Genomic DNA, 15,359 nt, shown 5'->3' with positions numbered 1-15,359 from the left:
TTAGATAAATTAAACTTGTCAATTCATGTTTTCATTTTTTAATCGTATTGTGTAAATATAAAATATTAACAATTATATGAGTAAACCTGAATAAGACAAGATTAACTAATTGTGTAATAACCGTGTTATGAGACACGACATAACTAATATATTTATTAAATGTGTTAGGTTAAGTTTTATTCAATACAACATAATTAAAAGATTAACACGTTTAATACGATTAAATTAAAATATAATTTTATCATTTAAATTTAAAATCAAGAATAAGATAATAATACCATAAAAAATACTAGAATTTCAACATGAATAACATCTATAAAATCTATTATCATAGTGAAATAACATTTTACTACTAAACTTAAACAGGTGGATGTTTTCACTTATATAGGTTAGAGATGATAACAAGATTAATACGATTAATTAAACGGGTTTAAACATGTTTGTTGTGTTTGACATGATTAAGATATAAAACACAATAAAGTCGATAAATCCAAATCTAGTTAATTCCATATCTTCTTGTATCGTGTTAGCATTTCATGTCCAAAATTAATTGTTAGGTCTAAGATAAACAGTCAAAAATATTTTCTATTATTTAGATAATTTTGTAAAAAATATTTTCCATCATGACCCTTCTTCAAAAGTTTTTCCATCTTCAATAATTTTTTACCATGACATCATATAAATATAGACATTTTATCAATTATGTAATGCATTCAAAACATTTCTTTTCAACATTAAAAATATTATAATAAATAATATTTAACTTTATTTATTTATTCATTTCTTTTCATATTGTTATATTGGTTAGTTTGTTAAGTGAATAAATCATAAATTGAAAATTAAAAAAAAAAGAGAAATTTTCATGGGAGAAAAATTTATGTCTTATTTTATATAAATTATTTTCTTTAATTGATCTTAATTAGTAGGTATTATATTAAATATCATAGTATCTTAATAACAATAATTATAGGTGATATGATGCCTATGCAATAGAGTAATAAAAATAGTCAATTATTCTTTGTTGGGAAAAAGAATATTACTCTTAACTTCTAATGTGAAAATGCTACGGAAGGATGAGAAAAATATGCTTACAAATTTCTCCAGCTATCTCCTAATTCCTCTCCTTTATATGATATTGAAGTTTTTCTTTTAATTTTGTCACACACACAGCTTGCATGTGACATGAATTTCTTACTTTTGAGCTTTTCTCTTGGTAAACAAGAAGGAAAAAAAGGCTATCTTTCTTACTCCACTTAGATTTGGATCATGAAATTCTGGTCTAATTAGCATTTCCCAATAAGAAAATATACAAATCCTACTAACGTCTCAAATGGGATAGGATTCTTGCTTTTGCATTCTAACACGGCACCAACACTTTTTCTTTTATTCCATTAATGTAGTTTTGATTCCACGCACTAACACTTGTGCTATTGAAATTTCTCAACACAATCAATAAATTTGAGAAGACTTGACTTTAAATGCGTTAATGGAAAACAACTCAAAAGACTTGTTGATTGACTTGAAAAAGAGATGTCCACTGCTTGTATTTTTATGTCCCTCGGCCTCAGCCACAGCTCATGTTCAGCTTCACCTCCCTAACATTGCCCCTTTCCCACAACCACGTCAAGTATTGATTTCAATATATTTATATAAATCATTCAATATTATTTCAATAACCCATGTTTTCAAACAAAATCAAATTATTAATAAATAAATATAATAATTCAAATATTGTATCATGCAAATTATAAATTCAATTTTTAAAACTCACAAAGTTTCATCATCTAATTTGATTATGGTCACTACTATAACCTATGACAAGATCATATCATCATTCTCATGATTTTATTATTAATCATAATTTGTTAGTAGCATCCTTTGTTAACTATCATAATCCGTTAATAGAACCTTATGTTAATTATTGTAATCCATTAGTGAGATAATATGCTAACTATTATAACTAGTTAACGGAATTATACACTAAGTACCATAACTCGTTAGCAAAAAGTCTAGAGAGTTTATATGGTATGGCAGCTTAGTGCCAATAAATTCACTTTCCAAAAACAAAAAAAAAAAAATACCATAACTCGTTAACAGGGTTGTACAGTGAGTTTTGGGGTCAATTATCTCACTTCTCAAGGTTAATTTGTAGCTTTTAAAATTTTAGAACAGAATAAAAAATTTCATATCTAATTCATAAATCAATATTCGTCATATAAATAAATTAAAATAAAAAATAATGATATACTTGACTTTATTTTCATATAAAAAAATAATAAGACAATATTTAATTCATTTAAAAAAAATTATTTATACGATAGTTTTAAAATAAACAAAACAAGCAAAGTGTGAGGTTCTACTTAAGTCTCTTTGTTTCAATAAGTTGTTTTCATTCAAACCATCTCGAGTCTTCATGGCATCTCAATTTATTTTATTTTTTTCAAACAATCCATCAACATGCAATTATGAATTAAATTGAAAATAATGTTCTACATCAACATCCATTGTTGCCCTTGCTTTTATTAAGAAAATCTTGTATTTATATATTTTACACTTTACAAATGAAAGTATATGTTGATCATTCAAAAGTAATTATTTTTGTAGTGGCTGTATTAACATCAATCTTATTCTAACTCACTTTTGATGGGTGGGGCTGGGGTTGACATTTTCTACTCCTATACAAACACCGTTATACTTGGCTTTCCATTTTCAATTTGATGCTGTAATCTCATTCTTACACCACTCTTTACTGTGTTTCTTGTTTATTTACTATTAAATTAAATACTTAAATACGTTGAAGGGCACACATTGAATCACCTATTAAAAGTCATTCAAAGACAGTTTTTTTCTGAAAAGAGTGGGCGTAGTCCTCACTCTTCACTCTCCAAAGCTATTCAATGACCCTTTGCTCAAGTTGTTAAGGGTGGGACGTAGTCTTCACTCTTCACTCCCAAAAACTATACAATGACCCTCAGCTCAAGTTAAGGGTCAATGCAGACAAGTCTATATGGTACAAATATTATAACATGTATGCAATGCAGACAACAGCCAACACCCTTCATTCATGCCTTTCCTTTCTAACACGGCAATTTGCCCATCTTTTTTAATTTCCGTTTTCATTTATTCCTCTTGGCTTAAATGTTTAATAATTACATCACCATCAGTCATACATACATCAATAAGCATCCATAAATTAAATTATTAGATAGGTTCTTCTAATCATATATATCAGCTTGAGGTAACAAGTAATTGAAAGTTATCATGTTAGCATGTATGAATTCATATTTTGTATGCTGAATTTGTAATAAGTTTTTATTGTATTTTAGTATTTGACTCAATATAATTAAGTGCATATATTTCCACATTTACAAAGTTAGGCTTGAAGATATGGTTTCTTTTTGTCAAAATAAAAAGATTGGAGAGAGTTACTTCCTTTTTTTAAGACTCAATAATTCTTTTATGTATTTACAGAAAAAAAAAGTTATTTCAATTAATTGATAAAAGTAACGCTTATATTCTTGCATAATGACATCCCTTGCACTCATGTTCTCGCTTGCACATTATCCAAGTAACATTAGCGTTTTACGAATAGAATGAAACTACTTGAATATCGAAAATTAATCTGACACAAACAATAACACTGGTTGTAATGAGTTGCAATTCTGAGAGCAATTGTGTTTAATTTGCACTCATTTTTAAATTCACCTCCTTAACTTGCCCCTTTTCGACAACCAGAGGCGGAGGAAGAGGGGTGGCAGTCCACCCTTCAGTTTTAATTTTTTTTTAAATTTTTATGTGCATATTTTACACTTTATAAATGATCTTATATGTATTGCATTGGGTACTGTAGTAGCATCAACCTTACTCTAACTCACTTTTGATGGGTGGGGGAGGGGCTGACAATTTCTACTCCTATACAAACACTGCTATGCTTGGCTTTCCATTTTTAATTTGATGCAGTAATCTCATACTTACACCACTAGGCTCTGTGCATTTCTCTCTTTACTGTGTTTCTTGTTTATATAATTATTATTAAATTAAACACTTGAATACATTTGAGAGCAGCACACATTGAATACCCTATTTAAAAGTCATTCAAGGACAGTTTTTTTCTCAAAAGAGCGGACGTAGTCTTCACTCTCGAAAGCTATACAATGACCCTTTGCTCAAGTTGTTAAGGGTCGATGCAGACAAAAGTATTTATGCTATGATTTTAACATGCATGCAGACAACAGTCAACACGCTTCAAGCCTTTCCTTTGTAACACAGCACTTTGCCAATTTTGTTTGATATTCCTTTATGAATTGCCCCTCGTCATCTTCTGTCACTATTGCTCTTTTCATTTCTTCCTCTTGGTTTCAATGATTAAGAATTACATCAGCACCAGTCATACATCAATAAGCATCATTAAATTAAATTATTAGATAGGTTCTCCTAATCACATATATATTTTAGCTTGATGTAATAAGTAATCAAAAGTCGTCATGTGAGCATGCATGAATCTATATTTTGTATCAGAATTTATCAAATTTATGGATGACATAAAAAATATGTCTATTTAATAATTTTTTGTTATGCACGGAAAGAATAAGGATGAAAGAGTTGAAGTATAGATTTGATCCTTATCATTAAATTAATTATTCAAAAATTACACACACACACACATATATATATATATATATATATATATATATATACGTTTTTCATACGTAAAAAAAGGGATTAACGTGAGCTAAGGGTTCATATAACAATTAATTAACTAGCTTGGATTTCTCAATGTGCTGTCAACTTCCCCGACTTGATTGGATCTTGGCTTTGATGATCAAGTGCTTCAAGGGACGTTGAAGGCTCTACTCTATTTTGGATCATTTTTGTTTTGTTGTCTTNTATATATCTATATTTTCATATGTAAGAAAAGGGATTAACGTGAACTAGGGGTTCATATAACAATTAATTAACTAGCTTGGATTTCTCAATGTGCTGTCAACTTCCCCGACTTGATTGGATCTTGGCTTTGATGATCAAGGGCTTCAAGGGATCTTGAAGTCTCTTCTCTGTTTTTGGATCATTTTTGTTTTGTGGTCTTAGGGTATTGCTGTCACTGTTTGAGGTTGATTTTTAGAAATTATGTCTTTGTTGTTTAGCTTCTTTGTTTCCTGCTGTTTGTTTTTGATCTTAAGCAGGATTCAGTCTAGTTTTGTGAAGTTGCTGATTGATGAGGGTATACTGCTGGTTTATGTTTGTAATGATGAACCTTTTTGTTCTGACTTTTCTTGCCAAGCCGGGTTTCATTTTGATACCAATGAGAGTCTCTGCAGCAGTTCGAGACTATCAATGGTATACCGGTTAATGGCTAATAAACTCCACTTTTCAAAAAAAAAAAAACTTTGTTGAGTGAAGACTACGTCCAATCTATTGAGAAACAACTGTATGAAAGGGATTGAATTTGAATGTGTCTTCAAATAGGAACCACAACAGTCGATGTGATTCATGTTTTTCCTCATTGTAAACATGACATTAGACCTATCCATGGGTCGGATGGCCCACTGGCTTGACCCAATTTCATAGATTTCAATTTTTAGTTATTCAATGAATTTTTAATTTTTGTATCACCTCATGAGAGTTAAATAGAACAAACGAAAATGATTTTGAGGCTGCGTTTTTATGCTAGGAAAATTGAACATAAAATTTTGGATTAATTTTAGATGTAAAACTGAAAAACTCCAACAAATAGGGGCCTTTTAGGGAGAATTTCAATTAAATTATCTGATTTTTATTTTTTAATTTTTTAAAAAAGTTATATAACTAAAATATGAAGTTTACTTTAACTTTTTGTTAATAAAAAGGAACAAAAATTAAATGTTTACTTCAATTATCATCTCTTTGTCTCGAAGTCCACTTTAACAGATTGTCAACATAAGAAAATAGTGTCTAGATTGAAAAAAAAATTGCATATTGAGTATTGGCTCAATATAATTAAGTGCTTATATATATTTCCATATTTAAAAAATTACTTCAATCAATTGATAAAAGTAAAGTTTATATATATTCTTGCATAGTGACATCCCTTGCACTCATGTTCTTGCTTCAACATTATCCAAGTAACATCAAATGAAAATTGAAGAAAAATATGCAAATCCTACTAACGTCTCTAATGCGATAGGATTCAACGACCTCCATGCTTTCCATTCTAACACTTTCATGTCCCCACTTCTCCAATACGTAGTTCACTTCTCATGTCCCTCAGCCTCAACCACAACTCATTTTTAAGTTCACCTCCCTCGCTTGTCCCTCAGCCAACTTACCGACTTGGATCATCATTGGACTCTCCTTATGTTCCTCAGGAAGTTTTTTTGTTAAACGGAGGCTCTGGTCAACTGTCAGTGTTGAATCGCTTTCTTAATTGAAAATAATTTTACATAGAAAGTTCATTCTTTGTTCGATATCTCATATCTTCGCCTCCATCTCTGTTTGTTTCCTCTGTGACTGCAAATTAAGGTGCCATGAAATGTAAATTGTAGAAAGAATGATGGTACTAATCATGCCTTCTTTTATTTTCACACAGACAGTAAATTGGAAAAAAAAAAACAGCTTAATTTGATAAAGAAACATGACTTGACAGTAAATTGAAAAAAAAAAACAGCTTAATTTGATAAAGAAACATGACTTGTTTTTTTTTTTGTCGATGAATGATAATTTTTAAATCTAACTTTGTTCTAATTGATGTATAAGCACTAGTTCGGCAACTTTTTAAGCAAGCTTAAGTTATTAGTAGTGGTTGATTTGGATCATTATATAAATATTAATAATCATATTCACATCACATGTAGATCTAATAATTTTTCATGGTTAAATCACATAATTTTTTAAAAACTTAAACTCAAATTTAAATTAGATGTGAGTCCAGTAACTTTTCAAGTCTAAATCATGTGGCTTTCAAAAACATAAATTTCAAGTTATTAATAGATTTCTAGTTTAAACTACGTGGTTCTCAAAAGGGTAAGCTCAAGGTGTTAATAGTGGTTGACTTTGATCGTTATATAAGTCTTAATAATTAAGAATCACATTCACATCAAATGTAGCATACATTACAATCACAATCAATATTCATTCCACAGGATTAAGATCTCATCAGCGTAATATGAAAGTCTGTATCGAGCTGACAAATGCTCTGATACCATTTGTAATAATTTAAGTCTAAGCATTGATCAAATAACTTTTTAGATCTAAATCACATGGTTGCAAGAAGCTCAAGCTTAAGTTGTTAATAGTAATTGACTTGGATTGTTTATATATGTCTTAACAATCATATTTATATCAAATGTAAAATAAGGTATCACAAATTTAATTATATCAACTAACTTTGATTAAAAATATTTTTATTATAAATATAATAATATTTATCTCATTTGGAAATAAGCTACTTAATATTGTAGTTGGAACGAGGCACGAATGAAAATGGTGTTAACTATAATATGATGTAGGAGCAATTGTAAAGCATTGCAAAATGAAGTTCTGACTAATTTTTCCCTCAATTGTATTCTGAAGTATGCTTCGACAGTAATTTCAAGCAATAGGTACCTTTTTGGAACAGCTAGAAGAAAGAAAATAGAATAACAGTTATGTAACAGTAAGTCGTTCATATCTTGCTCTTGAAGGAACAGTTGCAGTTGCACCCCCTCAAAAAAAAAAAATTGGCTTCTCTGAGGTGTGAACTAGACAACATGGCTGACGCTTTCCTATCTGACAAACATTACTTTGCCCATTTTACATTTCCTTTTAAAAGTAACGTTAGATTTAGTGAAAGATACATATAACAACCTTATCATAGGACGATAAAATTATTTATTGCTGTCATCACTTTTCCATTAATTCCTAATTGGTCCTCCATGGTTTTATATATACTGCTATAATATTGTCAATTGTAAGGATTTTCATGAGGAGATGCCATAGGTCCTAATGATGCACGAGTTAGAATTATATGCCAACAGAAGTCTTTAGCAATTCTATAGACTTCAGATGGTATATTAGTTTTAATGCTAATAAAATCACTTTTCGAAAAAAAAAATTACTCTTGAGAGAAAAAAAAAGAAATTATTTGTTTTTATTCTCATTATTATTATGTTTTTTTTTTCTAGTATTACTTCCTCAAACACATAAAACTATATATACATGTAATGCACCAATACAATCACTTATAATAGTAATGGAGGTCCCTTCATTATTTTAACACCCAACACCTAAAAAAGAGAAGTCATAACAGATGAAGAGTCATGGTAATTATATTAATTAAGATCAAACACAAGCTAAAGCATGTAATGGGAATTCCAATTAAGTAAATTAATTAATTAAGACCAAAGAAAAGCAAAAGGATACATATAATTATCAAAGAACAAAAAGCAAAAGGATATCCCGTCTTGAAGTAATCAATAATTGCTGGGAAAGTTGCCGAAGACTAACTGTGTATAAAGCGTGAAAATGTAAACAAAGACTATCTTTTGAGTTCTTAAATTTAACAAAACAAAAGTTAGAATATTTTCATATGTTGTTTTTATTTATTATATTAATTCATTAATTACATTAATATACTTAATATGATACATGGGAACTTTCTAACTTCGATTGTAGAGTTTAAAAATTTCATTGATGATGTATATAAAACTAAATTTTAAATCTACCTTCTCTTCTTTATTTTATTACCCTTAAGCCTTTATTAAAGATAAGAAATATATTCACTCTAAAAAAATAACAAATATATTGAGCCTATAATGCTTCTTTTTGTTATATTTTTAATTTGGCTTTTCAAATTCATTCTTTCAATATACTTTTTTTTAATAATTCTTTTGGGAAAATATGACCAACAAAAATATCATAATTTCTTTGTAAAAAAGCCAAAAGAATCTCATATTTTCTAATTTTTTTCGTTAGATTGCATTTCAAGATTATTAAAGTGCAGTGTTTATATGCCAATTAAAAAAAACATCTAATCTTCCACATCATGAAATTTAAAGAATTTTATGTATAACACATGTGATGATAAATACTAATAATTATAAGAGAACAAAGAAGCAATAAATTGTTTTTCATCTTCCTTTTGACTTGATAGTTTTCATAATTGAATTGTCACTTAGATGATCAATTTTGTTACTCTTTAATTTCAAAGTTCACGTTACGATCTTTTGGATTGTTTTCAAAATATTATTCAATTTTGTTTTTGTATAATTCTTAGTTTTCGTTTGTTTATACCATCGATTGATGTATCATAAATTGATTCAATTTTGAACATTGTATTTATGAATAAATTGACATATCATAAATTGATAAATTTTATTTTTAAATTATTTAATTTTTTATCAGGTAAGTTAAATACGTAAAAACAAAAAAATAAGGAAAAATAATGCTACTTTAACTTTCAGTAGGTGCTTTTAACTTGAAAATGCAATGGAAGGATGGGAAAAACATGCTTATACACTTTTCCAGCAATTTTCTGATTCCTCTCCTTCTATCATCTTGAAGTTTTTCCTTTAACATTGATAAGTGTCATACCATCACACACGGCTTGCTTTTGATATGAATTCTTACTTTTGACTTATCTCTCTTCTTTTTGAAAAAAAATAAAAAGAAAAAGTTACCTTTAATTTCTGATGGTGATCTCAAAATGTGAAAATCTTTATAATTTTTTAAAGTTACTTTGACGAGAACTTGAATTAGTTGTAATCTACAATAAAGAATTCCTTTATTTAATAATTTTTATTTTTATTATCACACCAAGTGAGTTAAACAGTAATGAGTTGCAATTCTAAGATGAATTAGTTTTATGTCTCTACTGAGATTTGGATCCAATAAGGTCAAAATAAAAATAGACATCAAATGAGAAATCAAGAAAAATATGCAAATCCTACTAACGTCTCAGATGGGATTGGATACAGTGGCCTTAATGCTTTTCATTCTAACACGGACAATACATTTTTCCTTTTTTTTTCCATTAATTTAAGAGATTTTGCAAGGACTTGTTGGTTGACTTAAAAAGGAGATGTCTCCACTTCTCAAGTACTTCATTTATAATGTCCCTCGACCTCAACCCCAACTCATTTTCAGTTTCACCTCCCATAGCTTTCCCTTTTTCGACTACCCTTGTTTCATAATTTCCTTTTTCTCGAGAAAATATGGGAAAGGTAGTTAGCATGTTGTATCGAATCCTTTGCCTGCTTTTAGCATTCTTGCATTTCCAGGTCCATTGTTCATTGAGTTCCCCTTCCTTTTTTCTTCATTCAACTCATTTATGCCTCCCAGAACAGAGAGCTGCCTTGCTCGAATTCAAAAACGCCATTTCTCTAGATGATTATTGTGGGCCAGTTTATTCTAATTACCCAAGGACAAGTTCTTGGAATGAAAGCACGGATTGCTGTTCATGGGATGGAGTCAGTTGCCACATGGTGACGGGTCATGTCATTGGCATCGACCTCAGTAGCAGCTGCCTTTACGGCACTCTTCCTGCAAACAGCAGCCTCTTCCACCTTCAAAGACTTCAATGGCTCGACCTCACTGCCAACAACCTTCATGGCTCTCTTCTTGAAAACAGCAGCCTCTTCCACCTTCAAGGACTCCAACAACTCAACCTTGCTTTCAACGATTTCAATGGCTCTATCTCATCAGAGTTATTTAATCAATTAGTGAGTCTGACCCATCTTAATCTCTCCCATAATTCATTCTCTGACTTAATCCCATATGAAATCAGTCTCCTGTCAAAATTGGTCTCACTCGATCTTTCAAGGAATGGTTATCCCGACTTGAGATTTGATAGTCAAGGTTTTGACATGCTTGCACGCAACTTAACTGAATTAAGAAACCTTATCCTTGACTCTGTAAATATGTCTGATGTTGCACTTCAGTCCTTTTTGAACTTGACTTCATCTCTGGAACGTTTGAGTCTCAGTTTTTGTGATCTGCATGGGGAATTTCCAAGTGAAAATTTTCGCCTTCCATACCTCCAGCACATGGATTTAAGTGGTAACAGAAATCTTATAGGTTATTTCCCTAAGTCAAACTTGAGTAGTGGCCTTAAGTTGTTGGACCTTTCCTTATGCAGTTTTAGAGGGTCAATTCCTGCATCAATTGGAAATCTCACTCAAATCATCTTCCTAGATTTTTCTGTAAATGATTTTGGAGGACAGATTCCTGATGCTTTTGGAAATCTTAATAAATTGACTTTTTTGTCATTTGATTCCTGTAATTTTAGTGGTCAACTTCCATCAACTATGTTCAACCTCACACATCTTACCCATCTAGATTTGTCATATAATCGATTAGAAGGTTCCCTGCCAAATCATGTTAGTGAGCTTCAATTGGTAGTAGATATTAGCATATCCAATAACCTTATGAGTGGTGGAGTACCTTCTTGGCTGTTTACTTTGCCATCTTTGAGAAAGTTAGATCTCAGCTATAACAAGCTCACCGGTCCAATTGACCAAATTCAGAAGCCTAATTCTCTTGAATATATTTGTTTGAGTTCTAATGACATTCATGGATCAATACCAAACTCCTTTTTTGATCTTGTGAGCCTTGAAATGCTTGATCTTTCCTCAAACAACTTGAGTGGTGTCATCAAGTCAAATATGCTTGCAAAACTCAAAAATCTTACGGATCTTGATCTTTCAAATAATAGTTTACTATCATTAAGCGCAAGCGAAAATGATGTTAACTATTCCTTCCCTCAGCTTTATAATGTGTCATTCTCTTCTTGTAGCATAACACAATTCCCAAGTTTCTTTCGAACATCAAATTTGGAGATTTTAAAGCTTTCCAATAACAATATTAGTGGTGGAATTTCCAAATGGGAAGCAGAAGGGTGGGAAAGCTTGCTCGAGTTGTACCTTTCTAACAACTCTTTGACCAATTTGGAGCAATTTCCAGGAATGAATCTTAAAGTTCTTGACCTTCGGTCAAACTTGCTTCAAGGGCCAATTCTTTCAAATTCTTTGATTTGCAATCAAAGTTCGCTTGTGTTTCTTGACTTGTCTAGAAATTACTTGACTGGAACCATTCCAAATTGTCTTGGAAATTTCAGCTTTTTTCTCCAGTTCATGAATTTGGAGGTGAATAATTTTTATGGCAAAGTCCCTGATTCTTTTACAAAAGATCGGTTGGGATATCTTTTCCTTAATGACAACCAATTGGAAGGATTACTGCCGCAATCTTTGGCTAATTGTAGTTCCTTGAGAATTTTGAATTTAAGGAACAATAAGTTCACTGATACCTTTCCCCATCGGTTAGCTTCACTTCGTGACCTACAAGTTCTTATTTTGCGAAATAATAGATTGTATGGTCCCATGCCCACTTCCATAGCTCCATCTAACTTCTCGGCATTGCAAATAATTGATCTCTCTCATAATGAGCTCACCGGCCCCTTACCAACAAAATTCTTCCAAAATTTGAGAGCAATGAAAGATCAAAAGACACATGGTGGTCTAGGCCCACTGTTGTATAGTCGTGGATGTGCAATTTATGATCGCGACTGCCAATCTTCTATGGTTGATTCTAAGAAAGCTTCTGTGAATGTAACAACAAAAAAATTGGAGATGGAGTTGGCAGAAACCTTAACCATTTTTAAATCCATCGACTTTTCGAGCAATCTATTTTGTGGACAAATTCCTAAGGAAGTCGGAGAACTTATTTCGCTCCAAACGCTCAACTTGTCTAACAACAACTTGACTGGTCCTATCCCACCATCTTTCGGAAATATGGTCGCACTTGAATCGTTAGATCTCTCATCAAACAAGCTTGGTGGCGGAATTCCTTCCCAATTGACGAATCTGACATTCCTTGAAGTGTTAAATCTTTCACAAAATGATCTTGTGGGACCAATTCCCCATGGGAAGCAATTTGATACTTTTGAGAATGATTCTTATAGTGGGAACTTGGGATTGTGTGGCTTCCCACTATCAAAGCAATGTGGCAACAATGAGGAGCCAAAACCGCCGGTACCAATGCTTAAGGAAGATGAAGGTTCTGAAATAGCCTTTATTTGGAAAGTTGTAATGATGGGCTATGGATGTGGAGTGGTGTTAGGATTGAGCATGGGATACATTTTATTCACAACAGGAAGACCATGGTGGTTTGTCAGAATGGTTGAGAGAGATTGGCAAAATAATGTTACAAAGTGGATTCGCAGAAGCAGCAGAAGAAGAAGAAACTAGCACTACATCCAGATCATACATAGGTGATTTTTCCTTTTCTTTTTTCTACTTGTCAGAGTGGCTTTCGAACTGAATCTAATGCAACAGCAGCTTCTGGGTGTTCTTAGTGAGGAGCAGCATTTTATCCTTTTTAAATTTGCGAGCACAGCAGCTTTTGTTTGAAGTTTGTATGGAAAAATGTTGTAATTTAAAAGACTTTAATTAAAAATGCTTTACTTGTAATTTTAATTTTTTATTTAATTTTCTTAATTATCTTCACAACTCTACACGTGGACTCCACAATAAGTCTCCTGCTTTACTTTCCTGTACAAAATTCTTTCCTTTCCAAATTCAAATCTGTAATCTCAATTGCCAATGTTGAAGGGGAGCCACCATCGCTTGACGGATCTTGGTGCATCGCCGGCGAAGACTTGTCCGAGTTCGGCGCTGGCAAGGAAGGATGGCTAACCCCTGACGCCAGCACCACTCTCCTCTGTGCTCTCGATGCCCATTCTCTCGCCATCTGTTAGGATAGTCTTGAATTGTGATTTAATTAGGATTGTTTAATTCTAATTAAATTAATATACCTTATAAATAGTCTTTAAATCTAGTTAGATTAGAATAACAATTTCTAATTCTATTAGGATAAGATTCCTAATTAAATTAGGATAAGGTTTTTGTATTTGATACTATAAAAGGACTCTATAGGTTAAAGAATAATTATCACCTAGATTTAGAGGGAGTGATTTAGGTGTACGTGGGATAAGGGTTATTAGTTTGAGACTGTTCTTGTAATCTCCTGATTTTTCTCTTAGTGAATTTTTCTCTGTTGTTGTGCCCGTGGACGTAGGTCATCAAAAGACCGAACCACGTAAATTCTTGTGTTCTTGTGGGTGTGCTTGATTTCTTTCTTTCTTTATTCTATTGATTGGGTTAGATCTTGGGCAATTCTTTAGAGACAATTCCGCAATTTCCCAACAAACTGGTATCAGAGCTTCAAGGTCTTGGATCAATCTGAATCTCGCTATGGCAACTTCGTCGACCAAGTATGAGATTGAAAAGTTTAATGGAAGAAACGATTTCAGCCTGTGGCGTGTTAAGATGCGCGCATTGCTAGTGCAACAAGGACTGTTGAAGGCACTGAAGGGAAAAGAGCATCTTCCCTCGAATTTATCTGATGGTGAGAAAGATGACCTTATGGAAAAAGCACATAGTGCTATTCTCCTTGCTTTGTCTGATGAGGTGCTAAGAGAAGTCACGGATGAAGAATCTGCTGCTGCAGTGTGGTTTAAACTCGAAAGTATTTATATGACCAAGTCCCTGACGAATCGGCTTTATATGAAGCAACGATTGTATACTCTCAAGATGAGTGAAGGTACGTCCGTTAATACCCACATTGATGAATTTAATAGAGTTATTCTTGATTTAAAGAATATCGATGTTAAAATTGAGGATGAGGACCTAGCCCTAATTCTTTTATGTTCTTTGCCTCCATCGTATGAAAATTTCGTGGATACTATGCTTTACGGCCGAGACACTCTCACTTTCGAGGATGTAAGGGCATCTTTAAATTCCAAGGAATTAAAGAAGAAAGTTGGTGGTATTCGGAATGAAAATCAAGCAGAAGGTTTGGTTGTAAATAGAGGTAGAGGTAAAGAGAAAGGCTTAGACAGAAAAGGTAAATCTAGAGCAAAAGGGAAAACTTGCTGGAATTGTGGTCAGAAAGGGCATTTTCGTCAAGACTGTATCAAATTCAAGGATGATGAAAAGTTTAATAAGTCTGAGAATACTGCAAACGTGGTTGGAGATGACTTTGATACTTTTGAGGAAACTGATAATGTTCTTGCAATTACTAATTGTAACCTGATGGATACATGGATCTTGGATTCGGCTTGTTGCTTTCATATATGTCCTAGGCGTGATTGGTTTACAACTTATCAATCTGTTAATATGGGCACTGTACAATTAGGAGATGATTTCTCTCTCTCAGTTGTTGGAATTGGCACAATTAGAATCAAGATGTTTGATGGTATGGTAAGAACACTTGAGGTAAAACATGTCCCTGACATGAAAAAGAATTTAATATCCTTGAGTTTGTTAGATAAGAAGGGCTACAAATATAGTGGCCAAGATGGTGTCTTGAATGTATCTAAAGGAGCCTTAACTATCATGAAGGGCAAGTTA

The 15,359-nt window shown here is 32.0% G+C and overlaps 1 protein-coding gene across 1 annotated transcript; it reads left to right on the top strand.

Moving 5' to 3' along the window:
• Nucleotides 10,434–13,693, top strand: LOC108662750 (leucine-rich repeat receptor protein kinase EMS1-like). The gene is made up of 2 exons (XM_018124288.1): nt 10,434–13,219; nt 13,560–13,693. Exon 1 carries the CDS (start codon nt 10,434–10,436, stop codon nt 13,194–13,196), a length of 2,763 nt encoding a protein of 920 aa, XP_017979777.1. The 3' UTR covers nt 13,197–13,219; nt 13,560–13,693.

Source organism: Theobroma cacao, chromosome 7 (assembly GCF_000208745.1).
Source record: "Theobroma cacao cultivar B97-61/B2 chromosome 7, Criollo_cocoa_genome_V2, whole genome shotgun sequence".
Taxonomy (NCBI): Eukaryota; Viridiplantae; Streptophyta; class Magnoliopsida; order Malvales; family Malvaceae; genus Theobroma; species Theobroma cacao.
This window is presented reverse-complemented; position numbering and strand designations above follow the sequence as displayed.